Source organism: Bos taurus, chromosome 1 (assembly GCF_002263795.3).
Source record: "Bos taurus isolate L1 Dominette 01449 registration number 42190680 breed Hereford chromosome 1, ARS-UCD2.0, whole genome shotgun sequence".
NCBI lineage: Eukaryota > Metazoa > Chordata > Mammalia > Artiodactyla > Bovidae > Bos > Bos taurus.
In genome coordinates this window covers 87,317,380-87,331,628 of record NC_037328.1, presented here as the reverse complement: position 1 = coordinate 87,331,628, position 14,249 = coordinate 87,317,380, and the positions used below count along the sequence as shown (strand labels likewise).

Below are 14,249 nucleotides of genomic sequence, written 5' to 3'. Positions count from 1 at the left end.
AGAGTATTTATATACTTTATATATATTTTTTCTACAGTAAGAAGTTACAATTAAAACTCATCTGGAAGCTTTGCAAAATATTCATGTAAAGGAGGCTCTTCTAAAGCTTAGCATGTACATCAATGAAGTTAGAACATTTCCTCACACCACAGATAAAAATAATCTCAAAGTGGTTTAAGGACTTAAATATAATACATGACACCATAAAACTCCTAGAAGAGAACATAGGCAAATCATCCTCTGAAACAAATTGTACCAGTGTTTTCTTAGGTCAGTCTCCCAATACAAAAGAAATAAAAGTGAAAATAAGCAAATAGGACCTAATCAAACTTCCAAGGTTTTGCACAGCAAAGGAACCATCAACAATACGAAAATATAACTTATGGACTGGGAGAAATGTTTGTAAATGATACAGCCAACAAGGGATTAACTCCCAAATATACAAACAGCTTATACAGCTCAATATAAAAACCCCCAAAAACCCAATCAAAATATGGGCAGAAAACCTAAAGAGAGATTTCTCCAGAGAAGACATACAGGTGGCCAACAGTCACATGGAAAGATGCTCAACACTGCTAATCATTAGAGAAATACAAATCAAAACTATAGTCACACTGATCAGAGTGGTTATCAAAAAGTCCACAAATAACACATTCTGGAGAGGGTGTGAAGAAAAGAGAATCCTCCTACACTATTGGTGGGAATGTAAATTGGTCCACTATGGAAAACAGCATGAAGGTTCCTTAGAAAACGGAAAATAAGGTCACCATGTGATGCAGCAATCCCACTCTGGCAATATATCTGGAAAAGATGAAAACTAATTTGGAAAGACACACCCCCCAATATTCACTGCAGCACTATTTATAATAGCCAAGACATGGCAGCAACCTAAATGTCCATTGGCAGATGAATGATAAAGGAGATATGGTGTATGCTGCTGCTGCTGCTAAGTCATTTCAGTCATGTCCGACTCTGTGCGACCCCATAGATGGCAGCCCACCAGGCTCCTCCGTCCCTGGGATTCTCCAGGCAAGAACACTGGAGGGGGTTGCCATTTCCTTCTCCAATGCATGAAAGTGAAAAGTGAAAGTAAAGTCACTCAGTCGTGTCCGACTCTTAGCGACCCCATGGACTGCAGCCTAACAGGCTCCTCCATCCATGGGATTTTCCAAGCAAGAGTACTGGAGTGGGGTGCCCTTGCCTTCTCCGAAAAAAACACAGAAGAACTGTACAAAAAAGATCTTTACAACCCAGATAATCACGATGGTGTGATCACTGACCTAGAGCCAGTCATCCTGGAATGTGAAGTCAAGTGGGCCTTAGAAAACATCACTACGAACAAAGCTAGTGGAGGTGATGGAATTCCAGTTGACCTATTTCAAATCCTAAAAGATGATGCTGTGAAAGTGCTGCACTCAACATGCCAGCAAATTTGGAAAACTCAGCAGTGGCCACAGGACTGGAAAAGGTCCGTTTTCATTCCAATCCCAAAGAAAGGCAATGCCAAAGAATGCTCAAACTACCACACAATTGCAGTCATCTCACACGCTAGTAAAGTAATGCTCAAAATTCTCCAAGCCAGGCTTCAGCAATATGTGAACCGTGAACTTCCTGATGTTCAAGCTGGTTTTAGAAAAGGCAGAGGAACCAGAGATCAAATTGCCAACATCTGCTGGATCATGGAAAAAGCAAGAGAGTTCCAGAAAAGCATATATTTCTGCTTTATTGACTATGCCAAAGCCTTTGACTGTGTGGATCACAATCAACTATGGAAAATTCTGAAAGAGATGGGAATACCAGACCACCTGATCTGCTTCTTGAGAAATTTGTATGCAAATCAGGAAGCAACAGTTAGAACTGGACATGGACAACAGACTGGTTCCAAATAGGAAAAGGAGTTCATCAAGGCTGTATACTGTCACCCTGTTTATTTAACTTATATGCAGAGTACATCATGAGAAACGCTGGGCTGGAAGAAGCACAAGCTGGAATCAAGATTGCCGGGAGAAATATCAATAACCTCAGATATGCAGATGACACCACCCTTATGGCAGAAAGTGAAGAGGAACTAAAAAGCCTCTTGATGAAAGTGAAAGAGGAGAGTGAAAAAGTTGGCTTAAAGCTCAACATTCAGAAAACAAAGATCATGGCATCCGGTCCCATCACTTCATGGGAAATAGATGGGGAAACAGTGTCAGACTTTATTTTTTGGGGCTCCAAAATCACTGCAGATGGTGACTGCAGCCATGAAGTTAAAAGACGCTTACTCCTTGGAAGGAAAGTTATGACCAACCTAGATAGCATATTGAAAAGCAGAGACATTACTTTGCCAACAAAGGTTCGTCTAGTCAAGGCTATGGTTTTCCTGTGGTCATGTATGGATGTGAGAGTTGGACTGTGATGAAAGCTGAGCGCTGAAGAATTGATGGTTTTGAACTGTGGTGTTGGAGAAGACTCTTGAGAGTCCCTTGGACTGCAAGGAGATCCAAGCAGTCCATTCTGAAGGAGATCAGCCCTGGGATTTCTTTGGAAGGAATGATGCTAAAGCTGAAACTCCAGGACTTTGGCCACCTCATGCGAAGAGTTGACTCATTGGAAAAGACTCTGATGCTGGGAGGGATTGGGGGCAAGAGGAGAAGGGGATGACAGAGGACGAGATGGCTGGATGGCATCACTGACGCGATGGACGTGAGTCTCAGTGAACTCTAGGAGTTGGTGATGGACAAGGAGGCCTGGCGTGCTGCAATTCATGGGGTAGCAAAGAGTCGGACACGACTGAGCAACTGATCTGATCTGATCTGATGTATATATATATCTGAATTACTTTGCCGTACTAGAAACTAACACAACATTGTACATCAACTATGCTTCAATTTTTTTTGAAAAAGTCTTCCTTCAGTGGATTCAATATGTCTATGTTTACATTGCATTTATTTACATGTCTTCTTGTTCCAGAAGAAGGACCCAAGGCGTTATAAAATCTATATACACAACCAACCTAGTAAGTGAATAAAGGGAGTAAAAATAAGAAATGAGGTTAGGGAAATCGGAGTCAGGAACAAAGCTAATAGATGGAACATGCATCATCAGGATGATGGGCAGGGAGGTGGCACCATCTGACTCTGGCCCTTTGTGCGGCTGATGTAAAGAGAGCCTTTGCTGTGACACACTTCACAATGTCCAGAGAATAAAACAGACTGGGTGCTCAGGAATCACTCAGCTATTCTTGGTTTTGACCTGAGTAAGATCCTCTTAGAGGACAGAGTGCAATCTAGTGACTAATGTTCTTTCTAAGATCCTCTGAGTATAAATGCAGCAACTCGTTTCTAAAGTTTCAGTATTTGCCAGTGGCAAAATGCTCTAATGCGGTTCAGAGATGGCAATTCTTCAGATGTCAAGAGTGTACAACCCAGTTATGTGGCTCTCTCATGACTTATCTAAATGGTAATAATAATGATGATGATGGCAATGATAATGCTCAGACTAATGATGCCCACTAGGTATTGCACATCAGTTCTGTGCTAGGCAATCACATTTAACCTGCACAATAATCCTGCAAGATAGATATTACCTCTTTTATTTTTTTATCCAAATGAAGAAATTGGTACTCAAAGTTATGTGCCCAGAGTTATGAAACCAGTAAATGGCAGAGCTCTGATGTGAACCCAAGTTTGTCTGATTCTAAAAGCCTGGCTCTGAGAATGAGAAAGGGTTTACATTTTTTGTGTAGCTTAACACTAAGATTAATTTCTCTTTTTTCCCCTCACTTAAGAAAAGTAATACCTGTTGATTTAGAAAATAGAAAATAATAGGAAAACAAAGAAGAAAAACCACCCAAACTTTTATTACTCAAAAGAAATAAAGGTAATTTATGCTCCGTGTTGATGGGGGAACAGAGAGGATATACACCTGAAAGATAATAAGGAGTCACGAGAGAAGGAGCAAGACATTCCAAACTTTAAACCCACCCTTTGAAGTTTTCCTTTTTTTTAAAACTAACTTTACTTGTAAATTAGGTTTGGAAAATCTGGATTCTTGGTTGTGTTTTGCCAAAAACTGGCCCTGAGACCTTGTTGAGTCATTCCTCTGTATTCCTTCGTTCCTAGCCATGGTTATTTTCTTCCTTACCTGGGAAATGAAGGGTTCCTTTTTTTCCTTACCTGGGAAATGAAGGGTTCCTTTTTTTCCTTACCTGTGAAATGAAGGGTTGGACTGCACGTTTCTCAAGAGTTGCTCTTGGGGGTGTTAAAAACCTAGATGACTTGTCCTAACTCCAAATTGATCAATCTCTGGGAGAGGAGCCCAAGAATGTACATTTCACAAGATGCCCAAATAATTGCTGTTCTCTAATGACTAAGAAACATGGAGGCGGACAGTTCCTGTCTCAAGAGCCCTCAGAATCTGAAGATCTGAAACTCACCCTTAATGGGAGGAGATTACTTCACAAAAGGAGGTATTTTTACTGAGAAACAACCTTTCAGATTAGTCAACCTCAGCCCTTAGCATTAGCCTGCTGCCATACTTCACCTGTAGGCGCCCAGGTTGATGCAGCTTATCCCCAGGTTGTATCTGGACCGGATGAAGCCTGGCTGAATCTCCAGTGCTCGTGTGTAGGCCTCCACAGCCTCCTCGCTGCGGTCTCCATTTGCCAAGGTTGCCCCAAGACGGTTCCATAATGAATAGTCCTGATGAAAACATTTGAGCTCTCTTACACGACTGAAGTGACTTAGCAGCAGCAGCAGCAGCAACAATTTGTACAAGCCACAGTGACACAGTATTCCAGTAGTCCTGGTTGAAGGATGATAGCTAAAAATGTATCAGTGCTAATGGGCAAGGACCATGACTGGTGAATTACTCAAAAATTTTTATGGACAACACTCTGAAATGACTTTCATTCATTAAGGAGCAGCTACCATTTGATGCTATCAGGCAATTTGTGTTTCTATTTTACGTCTCTTAAGTATTAACATCCACGGTAGCATATCATTAGTACTGATCACTTTAAACCACTGGATTCAGGGAAATAAAGTGTAGCAGAAATGCACAAAATGTAACCTGTGAAAACTTACTTTTAACAGAGTAAAATCTTCTGGTTTCTTGCTATGCACTTACCTCTGGTCGAACAGTTAAGGCAGCATTAAACGCGTCTATTGCTCTATTAAATTCTCCACTCAGGTGGAACAGCACCCCCAAGCCTGTCTGCAGATCTGGGTCAATCACATCTCCATTTTGGTGGGCAGCTTCCAGGTATAATTCCTTCACTCCTTCCAGAACAGAGCTACAAGGAAAACAAATCAGATTTGTTGGCCAAATAGTCTGAACACAAATGATTTACTTTTCCCCATACCTAATTCTAAGGCTTTATAAAACCTGGCACATTGGTATTTATTGTAAATTATTTATATGCCCGAAGCACTTGGCTTTGAAATATGGTATTCAGATAAACATCTAGGAGTGTCCACAAGTAGATCATATGTCCAAAGTTTGGTTCTGGTCTCTGATCAACTTTTTCAGTCAGTGCTGCTTTTCAGCAAAATGCTATCCTACACACCATCCTGAAATGCGTGGTTGGGGACCTGAGGCTTGTTAGTTGCCCCGAAGCTGACTGACTGTGTACACGGATGTAATTTAACAAGAAGGATACCTATCAACTGGAGACTTAGACATCCTCCGGGTGAGTCCTGGAGATCCCTTCTTGCTCTTCACAAGGTATTTGTACTTTGGATTCTGCTTAATCCAGTTCTTTAAAGCTTCGCAAGCATCTTGCTGATGGCCGGTGTTAGTGTAACTCACAGCCAGAGCCATTAGAGCTTTCAAGTTGTTGGGCTGCAATTCTAAGCACCTGAAAGAAGAAAATAAAAGCCAATTTCAGAATTTTCTGGAGCCAGAGTTTGAACAGTTCTTTAGAAAAACTGAGGTCTTTATTGATTAAATGGTGCAAAGCACTGCTAAATTTCTAAGTGTCTGGAATATAACCATATTTATCTACATGAAAATTGGGACCTCTGCCCATTTTTAAGAGTTATGACTCCAGTCTTATGAGTGCTAGATTTGGTGATTTTAATGAGATGGTTTAAAAACTAAAAAAATGTGGCTAATCCCTCACATAATTTGGTAGTAATTTATCTAATGGGAAGTAGGGAATATCATTATTTTAATGCTGCTCTTAGCAACTAAACAACCGCTATCAATATATTAAATGTATCTTATCCAAAAAGCAAACTGACTTGAACTAAATTTGGATGTTAAGATGTAAAAGATTGTACAGTGCTTTGTAAAGGAGAAGGAAATTCCCAGGCTTTCCAGACTATTAATGTGGGTTTAGGAGGCAGAGGCTCCCCCTCTTGCTAACCCACTAGCCTCTGGCAAGGGCTTTTCAAACTTTGATGTGCATGAGAATCATCTGGGGATCTGGTAAAATGCAAATTCTGATACAGTAGGCCTTGGGGGCAGCCTGAGGCTGTGCAGGTCCAACAGGCTCCCAGGTGATGACAATGCGGGTAATCTGTGGATAAGACTTTCATTAGCAAGCCCTCAGTTCAGTTCAGTTCAGCTGCTCAGTTGTGTCCCAGTCTTTGCAACTCCATGGACTGCAGCATGCCAAGCCTCCCTGTCCATCACCAACTCCCAGAGTTTATTCAAACTCATGTCCATTGAGTTGGTGATGCCATCCAACCCTCTCATCCTCTGTCATCCCCTTCTCCCACCTTCAGTCTTTCCCAGCACCAGGGTCTTTTTCAATGAGTCAGTTCTTTGCATCAGGTGGCCAAAGTATTGGAGTTTCAGCTTCAGCATCAGTCCTTCCAATGAATATTTGGGACTGATTTCCTTTAGGATGGACTGGTTGGATCTCCTTGCAGTCCAAGGGACTCTCAAGAGTCTTCTCCAACACCACCATTCAAAAGCATCAATTCTTTGGCGCTCAGCTTTCTTTATAGTACAACTCTCACAACCATATGTGACTACTTGAAAAACCATAGCTTTGACTAGATGGACCTTGTTGGCAAAGTAATGTCTCTGCTGTTGGTCATAACTTTTCTTCCAAGCAGCAAGCATCTTTTAATTTCATGGCTGCAATCACCATCTGCAGTGATTTTGGAGCCCTCCAAAAATAAAGTCTGACACTGTTTCCACTGTTTCTCCTATCTATTTGCCATGAAGTAATGGGACCAGATGCCATGATCTTAGTTTTCTGAATGTTGAGTTTTAAGCCAACTTTTTCACTCTCCTTTTTCACTTTCATTAAGAGGCTCTTTAGTTCTTCTTTGCTTTCTGCCATAAGGGTGATGTCATCTGCATATCTGAGGTTATTGATATCTCTCCTGGCAATCTTGATTCCAGCTTGTGCTTCATCCAGTCTAGCGTTTCTCATGATGTACTCTGCATATAAGTTAAATAAGCAGGGTGACAATATACAGCCTTGACATACTCCTTTCCCCATTTGGAACCAGTCTGTTGTCCATGTCCAGTTCTAACTGTTGCTTCCTGACCTGCATATAGATTTCTCAAGAGGCAGGTCAGGTGGTCTGGTATTCTGATCTCTTCAAGAATTTTCCACAATTTGTTGTGATCCACACAGTCAAAAGTTTTGGCATAGTCAATAAAGCAGAAGTAGATATTTTTCTGGAACTCTCTTGTTTTTTTGATGATTCAACAGATGTTGGCAATTTGATCTCTGGTTCCTCTGCCTTTTCTAAAACCAGCTTGAACATCTGGAAGTTCATGGTTCACATACTGTTGAAACCTGGCTTGGAGAATTTTTAGCATTACTTTGCTAGCATGTGAAATGAGTGCAATTGTGCAGTAGTTTGAATATTCTTTAGCATTGCTTTTCTTTGGGATTGGAATGAAAACTGACCTTTTCCAGTCCTGTGGCCACTGCTGAGTTTTCCAAATTTGCTGGCATATTGAGTGCAGCACTTTCACAGAGCCTCATCTTTTAGGATTTGAAATAGGTCAACTGGAATTCCATCACTTCCACTAGCTTTGTTCATAGTGATGCTTCCTAAGGCCCACTTGACTTTGCATGAAACTAAGGGCCACCCAAGATGGATGGGTCATGGTGGAGAGTTCTGACAAAATGTGGTCCACTGGAGAAGGGAATAGCAAACCACTTCAGTATTCTTGCCTTGAGAATCCCATGAATAGCATGAAAAGGCAAAAAGATAGGACACTGAAAGATGAACTCCCCAGGTTGGTAGGTGCCCAGTATGCTACTGGAGATCAGTGGAGAAATAACTCCAGAAATAATGAAGGGATGGAGTAAAAGCAGAAAAACCACCCAATTGTAGATGTGACTGGTGATGGAAATAAAGTCCGATGCTGTAAAGAGCAATATTGCATAGGAACCTGGACTGTTAGGTCCATGAATCAAGGCAGATTGGAAGTGGTCAAATGGGAGATGGCAGGAGTGAACATTAACGTTTTAGGAATCAGCGAACTAAAATGGACTGGAATGGGTGAATTTAACTCATATGACCATTATATCTACTACTGTGGGCAAGAATCCCTTAGAAGAAATGGAGTAGTCCTCATAGTCAACAAGAGTCCAAATCTCAAAAACGACAGAATGATCTCTGTTTACAAAGCAAAACATTTAATATCACAGTCATGCAAGTCTATGCCCCGACCAATAATGCTGAAGAAGCTCAAATTGAACGATTCTATGAAGACCTCCAAGACTTTCTAGAACTAACACCCAAAAAAGATGTCCTTTTCATTATAGGGGACTGGAATGCAAAAGTAGGAAGCCAAGAAATACCTGGAGTAATGGGCAAATTTGGCTTTAGAGTACAGAATAAAGCAGGGCAAAGGCTAACAGAGTTTTGTGAAGAGAATGTACTGGTCATAGCAAACACTCTCTTCCAACAACACAAGAGAAGACTCTATACCTGGACATAACCAAATGGTCAATACTGAAATCTGATTGATCATATTCTTTGCAGCCAAAGATGGAGAAGCTCTATACAGTCAGCAAAAACAAGTCTGGGAACTGACTGTGGCTCAGATCATGAACTCCTTATTCTCAAATTCAGACTTAAATTGAAGAAAGTAGGGAAAACTATTCAGATAAGACCTAAATCAAATCCCTTATGATTATACAGTAGAAGTGACAAATAGATTCAAGGGATTAGATCTGATAGACAGAGTGCCTGAAGAACTGACTGAGGCTCATGAAATTGTACAGGAGTCAGGGATCAAGAACATCCCTAAGAAAAAGAAATGCAAAAAGGCAAAATGGTTGTTTGAGTAGGCCTTACCAACAGCTATGAAAAGAAGAGAAGTGAAAGGCAAAGGAGAAAAGGAAAGATATACCAATTTTAATGCAGAGTTCCAAAGAACAGGAAGGAGAGATTAAAAAAAGCCTTCCTCAGTGATTAATCCAAAGAAATAGAGGAAAACAATAGAATGGGAAAGACTAGCGATCCCTTCAAGAAAATGAGAGATACCAAGGGAATGTTTCATGCAAAGATGGGTACAATAAAGGACAGAAATGGTATGGACCTAACAGAAACAGAAGATATGGCAAGAATACACAGAAGAACTATACAAAAAAGATCTTAGTGACCCATATAACCATGAGGCTCTGATCACTCACCTAGAGCCAGAAATCTCGGAGTGTGACATCAAGTGGGCCGCAGGAAGCATCACTGCAAACAAAGCTAGTGGAGGTGACGGAATCCCAGTTGAGCAAGTCCTCACAGTACCTATATCAGTTGTTTAGGAACTGATAATGTATAACAAATGTGTGTGTGTGTGTGTGTGCGTATTTACTTATTTATAAAGAATAGGGAAAGTGAAAGTCTATTGGGAGGGGCTGTTTTTCCATGGTTTAAATAGGGGCGCTAATCAAGTATCGTGTGATGCTATCCCCCACCCAGTGAAGCCTAGAATTTTAGTCAGGGGGTCAGGATGGTGAAACTATCTCAGCAGATTCTTCGTAGACACTTGGAGTTAACATTATGCTGACATTATTCTGAGTATGTTCTTCCTGAAGAAAACTTTCAGATGCTGCAGAAGGCTAGAAAACTAAAAAGAACTATTGATTCAGTGAATCTATTTTATGACTGCTTTTGACATAGACTCTTGTGCCAACGAAGGTCAATTTGTACATGGTAAAACATTGTGATTTAGGAACATTTTTTCTTCATACATTGTTTTCCAGAGCTAAATGTAAATAATATCTGGTGGAATTCTGTATAGTGTACTTAAGGGTCAAAAGACAAATCTGAAACAGCATGAAGTCCTTTAACAAGTGTCCACCTGGCCCGTAATTTTGTGCCTAGTTTTATCTACCTCTGGAGGGCGACAATAGCTGCTTGTTCATTTTCATTCTCTGCCTGGGTTATCCCGAGGAACTGCCATGCCTACAAAAAAATAAAAAAACAATGACTGATGTCAACGTTGCAAGAGGAAGCAGAGTCAATCATGTACTTTAGCTGGTTTGTTTACATGTGACAATTCCCTCTCTGCGGAGCACCCTGACTTGGATGTGGGTCTTGTAAAGGTAGAAACATTATAACATCACCTGCATTTCTTCATTCAAATTCTTTTGTGGCATCCAGGTCAAGAGTCGCTGTCATTAGTTACAAACTCTAAGTATTTATCCTCTCCTGTGGCCCATGGAAACCTCTTGAGTCTGTCTCTGAGGTTTCATGATATTAGGTATCTTAGAACCAAAAGATAAATTTATAAAAGTATGCATTTATCAAGAAAAGAGGTAGAAAAATAATTTAGAAATATAAGTAGTTGAAAGTTTACAATAAAGAATCTCAAGATGTACACAATAGAAGTAGTTTGCATAAATGAAAGTCAAGCAGTTACTATAAGAGGTAACAGGAAATTTAGGAACTAGGGGAAAAAACCTCTCCCTGGTCACACGTGTTCACCACAATACAATAGTTAAAAAGCATAAAACACATATAAAATGCAATACAATATACATATAATTTTATAGCTTACATTTACACTTTGTATTACATTGTTAATTCTTTTATGTTTTTATAAAATCCCCTTCAAAATCTATAATTTTGAATTTCCTTTGTTAAATGGATATCCCATTATTCCCACAACTAATCCCCTACTGCTCTCTGTTGTTTCTAGTCCTTTGCTAAAGTCAATAATGTAAAGAATATCTTCAAATAGATAATGTTTTTCACATCTGGAATGAAAGTTTTTAATATAAAAGATTTCCGCTTATATACTTTTAAGAAGAGTAATTCTCACACCATTACAAGCACAATGTACATCAACAAAACCTCTCATTACACACACTGTCCTCAGATTTGCCTGGGGTGTATCAGTTGTAGGGATTTAAAAAGGTTTGCATAACCCACCCCCACCTTTGAAAATCAATGCTATGAACATTTTAAAACAAAACTCTATCAAAACATATAGCGTCGTCTTGTGTGCATGCTGTCCAGTAAGTCGCTTCAGTCATGTCTGACTCTTTGTGACCCTATGGACTGTAGCCCGCCAGGCTGCTCTGTCCATGGGATTTCCCAGGCAAGAGTATTGGAGTGGGTTACCACACCCTCTTCTGGGATCTTCCTGACCCAGGATGAACCTGGGTCTCACATCTCCTGAATCAGCAGACAGGTTCTTTACCAGTAGCGCTACCTGGGAAGCCCAGCGTCATCTTAAAGTGCTGAGAAAATTGTATCAGTTTTTTCCCTCATGGGTTATTATTACACATATGATACAAATTCATAAAAAAGTACTGAGTATTTCTCTCCCAGAATACTGGGGACTCTCTTACATCTTTAAATATATTCAGAGCAGCTTCTATTTTGATTTCACCTTTCATACATCTTAGGATGCTTCTTAAGATTGATGAAACAATCTTTTTCTGGGGGCATCTTCCTAGCCTTTGGGTGCAGTAGCATTTTCACCATTCACAGACCATCAGTTATCTTAGCCTTGGGATCTCCATTGATTCAGAAGTCCTGGTCCTTATCTAGGATCCATTAGTTACCAAGTGTGCTGGTAACCATTAATTACCCAGGGCTGCTGTGACAAATGACATATTATGTATGAAAACACACAGCATTTAGAAATGTATGAGGGCATTATTTTGTTGAAGGGGTTGTAGTTTCTTATTAATGCAATGACTTTCTTTTCTAAATTGATTGATCTAAAAATTCCAATATTTTGATTCAGAATTTCAACTCTCAATTCAGTCTCATTTCACTGTAAACATTTTGAGTAACAAGATACTAGGGGCTTTAACTAGTAATTTATTTATTTGTTCTTTCTGTACAAACTCAGTACAACCAATAATAATGATGAGGACTAAATACTGACATGTCAGGCACTAAACTAAGCACTTTAATTTCTGTGAACTTACTTAATCCTCACAGTACCCAATGAGATAGTTATAATTGTGATGTCCATTTTACATGTGAGGGAACCGAACCTTAGAGGGTTTAAGCAGCTTGTCCCAGACCACATGGCTTGCTGTGCTGTGCTGGTGGTATAGTGGTGAGATAGCTGCCTTCCAGATCACATGACTCATGGCTAATAAGTGATAGAGCAGGAATTTGAACCACATGGTTAGGTAGCAGATCCCAGAGGCTTAACCACTATTCTCTACTGCCTTCTCAGCACTGTATACAAATTTCTGCAGTTCCTCTGGGAATATCCCCATATAAGATGTTTTCTGAAAATTATAAACTAAGAAGGAAGCCTTTATACCTGCCAGTATCTTATTACAGGCCTTGGCAAGTGGGAGACTTAGTGAACCAAGATAAAGCTGCAGAAGCCTCTTCGGTGGTTTCCCAGTCTCCATGTCCAACAACCTTTCATGTCTCATAGAAAGGGGCTTGTCTCACATGCAAATCTGATCATGTCCCTCTCCCACAGTGGTTCCCCATGGCTTTCAACATGAAGTTCAACTCCTGGCTACTTCTTTGTGCCTCCTCTCTTGCCCCTGTCTCCTCCTCTCTTACCATGGATCCAGTGTTTCCTGTCTCTCTGCCACCCATGAACCATTCCCTCTACGCAACAGCTGGACCTTCTTACAGTTTTTAATTCTCTCTCCTTCAAAACTCAGCTTTGGACTCACTTGAAGGGCAAGGCTGGGTCATAACCCTTGCTTTCTGCTCTCCTAGCATCCTGCGCATACTCTGACACCACATTTATTACACTGCACTGATTGATTTACTTGTCTTGCAGATAGATCACAAATCTGTCCTTTCAACTGGCCCATTTTTTTCCCAGCTGTTCAATCCTTTAGCCCATGCCTGGCACAATTCTTGGGACATAATACATGCTGAATAAATGCTAAGTGAGTAAATCAAGGGTGGGATATGGTGTGGCTCTAGGCCCAGATGAAACCATGCTCTGCCCCATGAAAACTACTGCTGAGCCTCCAGGTTGGCAGTTTTGGTTTTTCATTTCTTGTCCCCACCTTTTATTTTTGGGCACTGTCGACACTGCAGAGATGGTTAGATGGTTTTTGTAACTTACAAACGAGTATCAGACTTAGCGAGGTTAACTCCTTTGGGAAACTTTACTTGATGGAAATGCCACCTAGTAGAGCTCTCTGTTACCCTCTGTCCCTTGTTGGCACATGAAGACCCTTTGTGAGCCTGGCAGGATGAAGGGAAATGATACCTCTGCATCTCCAGGGTCCTGAAGAATTGCTGCCTCCATGAACAGGATGGTGACTGGCAGGTCCCCTTCCTTCAGCCTTTTTAAGCCTTCTTCAAATGCTCCAGGCCAGTCTTTGAAGGGGTTTTCAGTATGAAAGTAATAACCCTATAACACAGAGAGGGGCCAACACAGATCCATTGATTTAACTCTTCATTGTTACATTCAATCAGTTCTTTCTGAATTTGAATTTAAGTAATTTTATTTATGTAATTAATTTCAATGAAGTTTAAATTGCTATTTTTTCCCTTATTGTGACTGTAGTATATTTTCATGGTGTAAATGTTAGATATTATTTTGTTACTGAATAATATAAAAAGAAACAAAAAAATACCTGTAATGTTGCAACCTAAATATGATCACTGTTAATATTTTGGAGTTTGTTTTCCTTCTGATAATTCTTTTGTTCTTTTTGTTTCCGTCATTTACCCACAAGATTTTAAAAATATTGACTTTTAGGACAAACTTTTGCGGAATGCTGCCATGCACTCTCTTGAAATGTTAATACCACATACTGTACATCTGTTTATATACAGTGGCCCTTTGGAGGGCTATGAACTATTGTAACATCTAGGATATTTTTTCACCTTCTACTTACC

General features: G+C 40.2%; 1 protein-coding gene across 15 annotated transcripts in view; it reads right to left on the bottom strand.

Annotated features, from left to right (window-relative positions):
* Positions 1 to 14,249, bottom strand: part of PEX5L (peroxisomal biogenesis factor 5 like) — a 353,835-nt gene that overhangs the window by 50,796 nt on the left and 288,790 nt on the right. For 14 of the 15 annotated variants that reach the window (XM_024989943.2, XM_059885023.1, XM_005201648.5 and 11 more), the window contains 5 exons: positions 13,615 to 13,758; positions 10,297 to 10,367; positions 5,645 to 5,842; positions 5,113 to 5,278; positions 4,528 to 4,685 (listed from right to left, as the gene is read on the bottom strand). In XM_024989943.2, the coding sequence (XP_024845711.1) occupies positions 4,528 to 4,685; positions 5,113 to 5,278; positions 5,645 to 5,842; positions 10,297 to 10,367; positions 13,615 to 13,758 (737 nt within the window). Of the gene's footprint in view, positions 1 to 3,821; positions 3,910 to 4,527; positions 4,686 to 5,112; positions 5,279 to 5,644; positions 5,843 to 10,296; positions 10,368 to 13,614; positions 13,759 to 14,249 lie in introns of those variants that run through there. The other variant, XM_015472387.3, reaches the window with a different exon arrangement.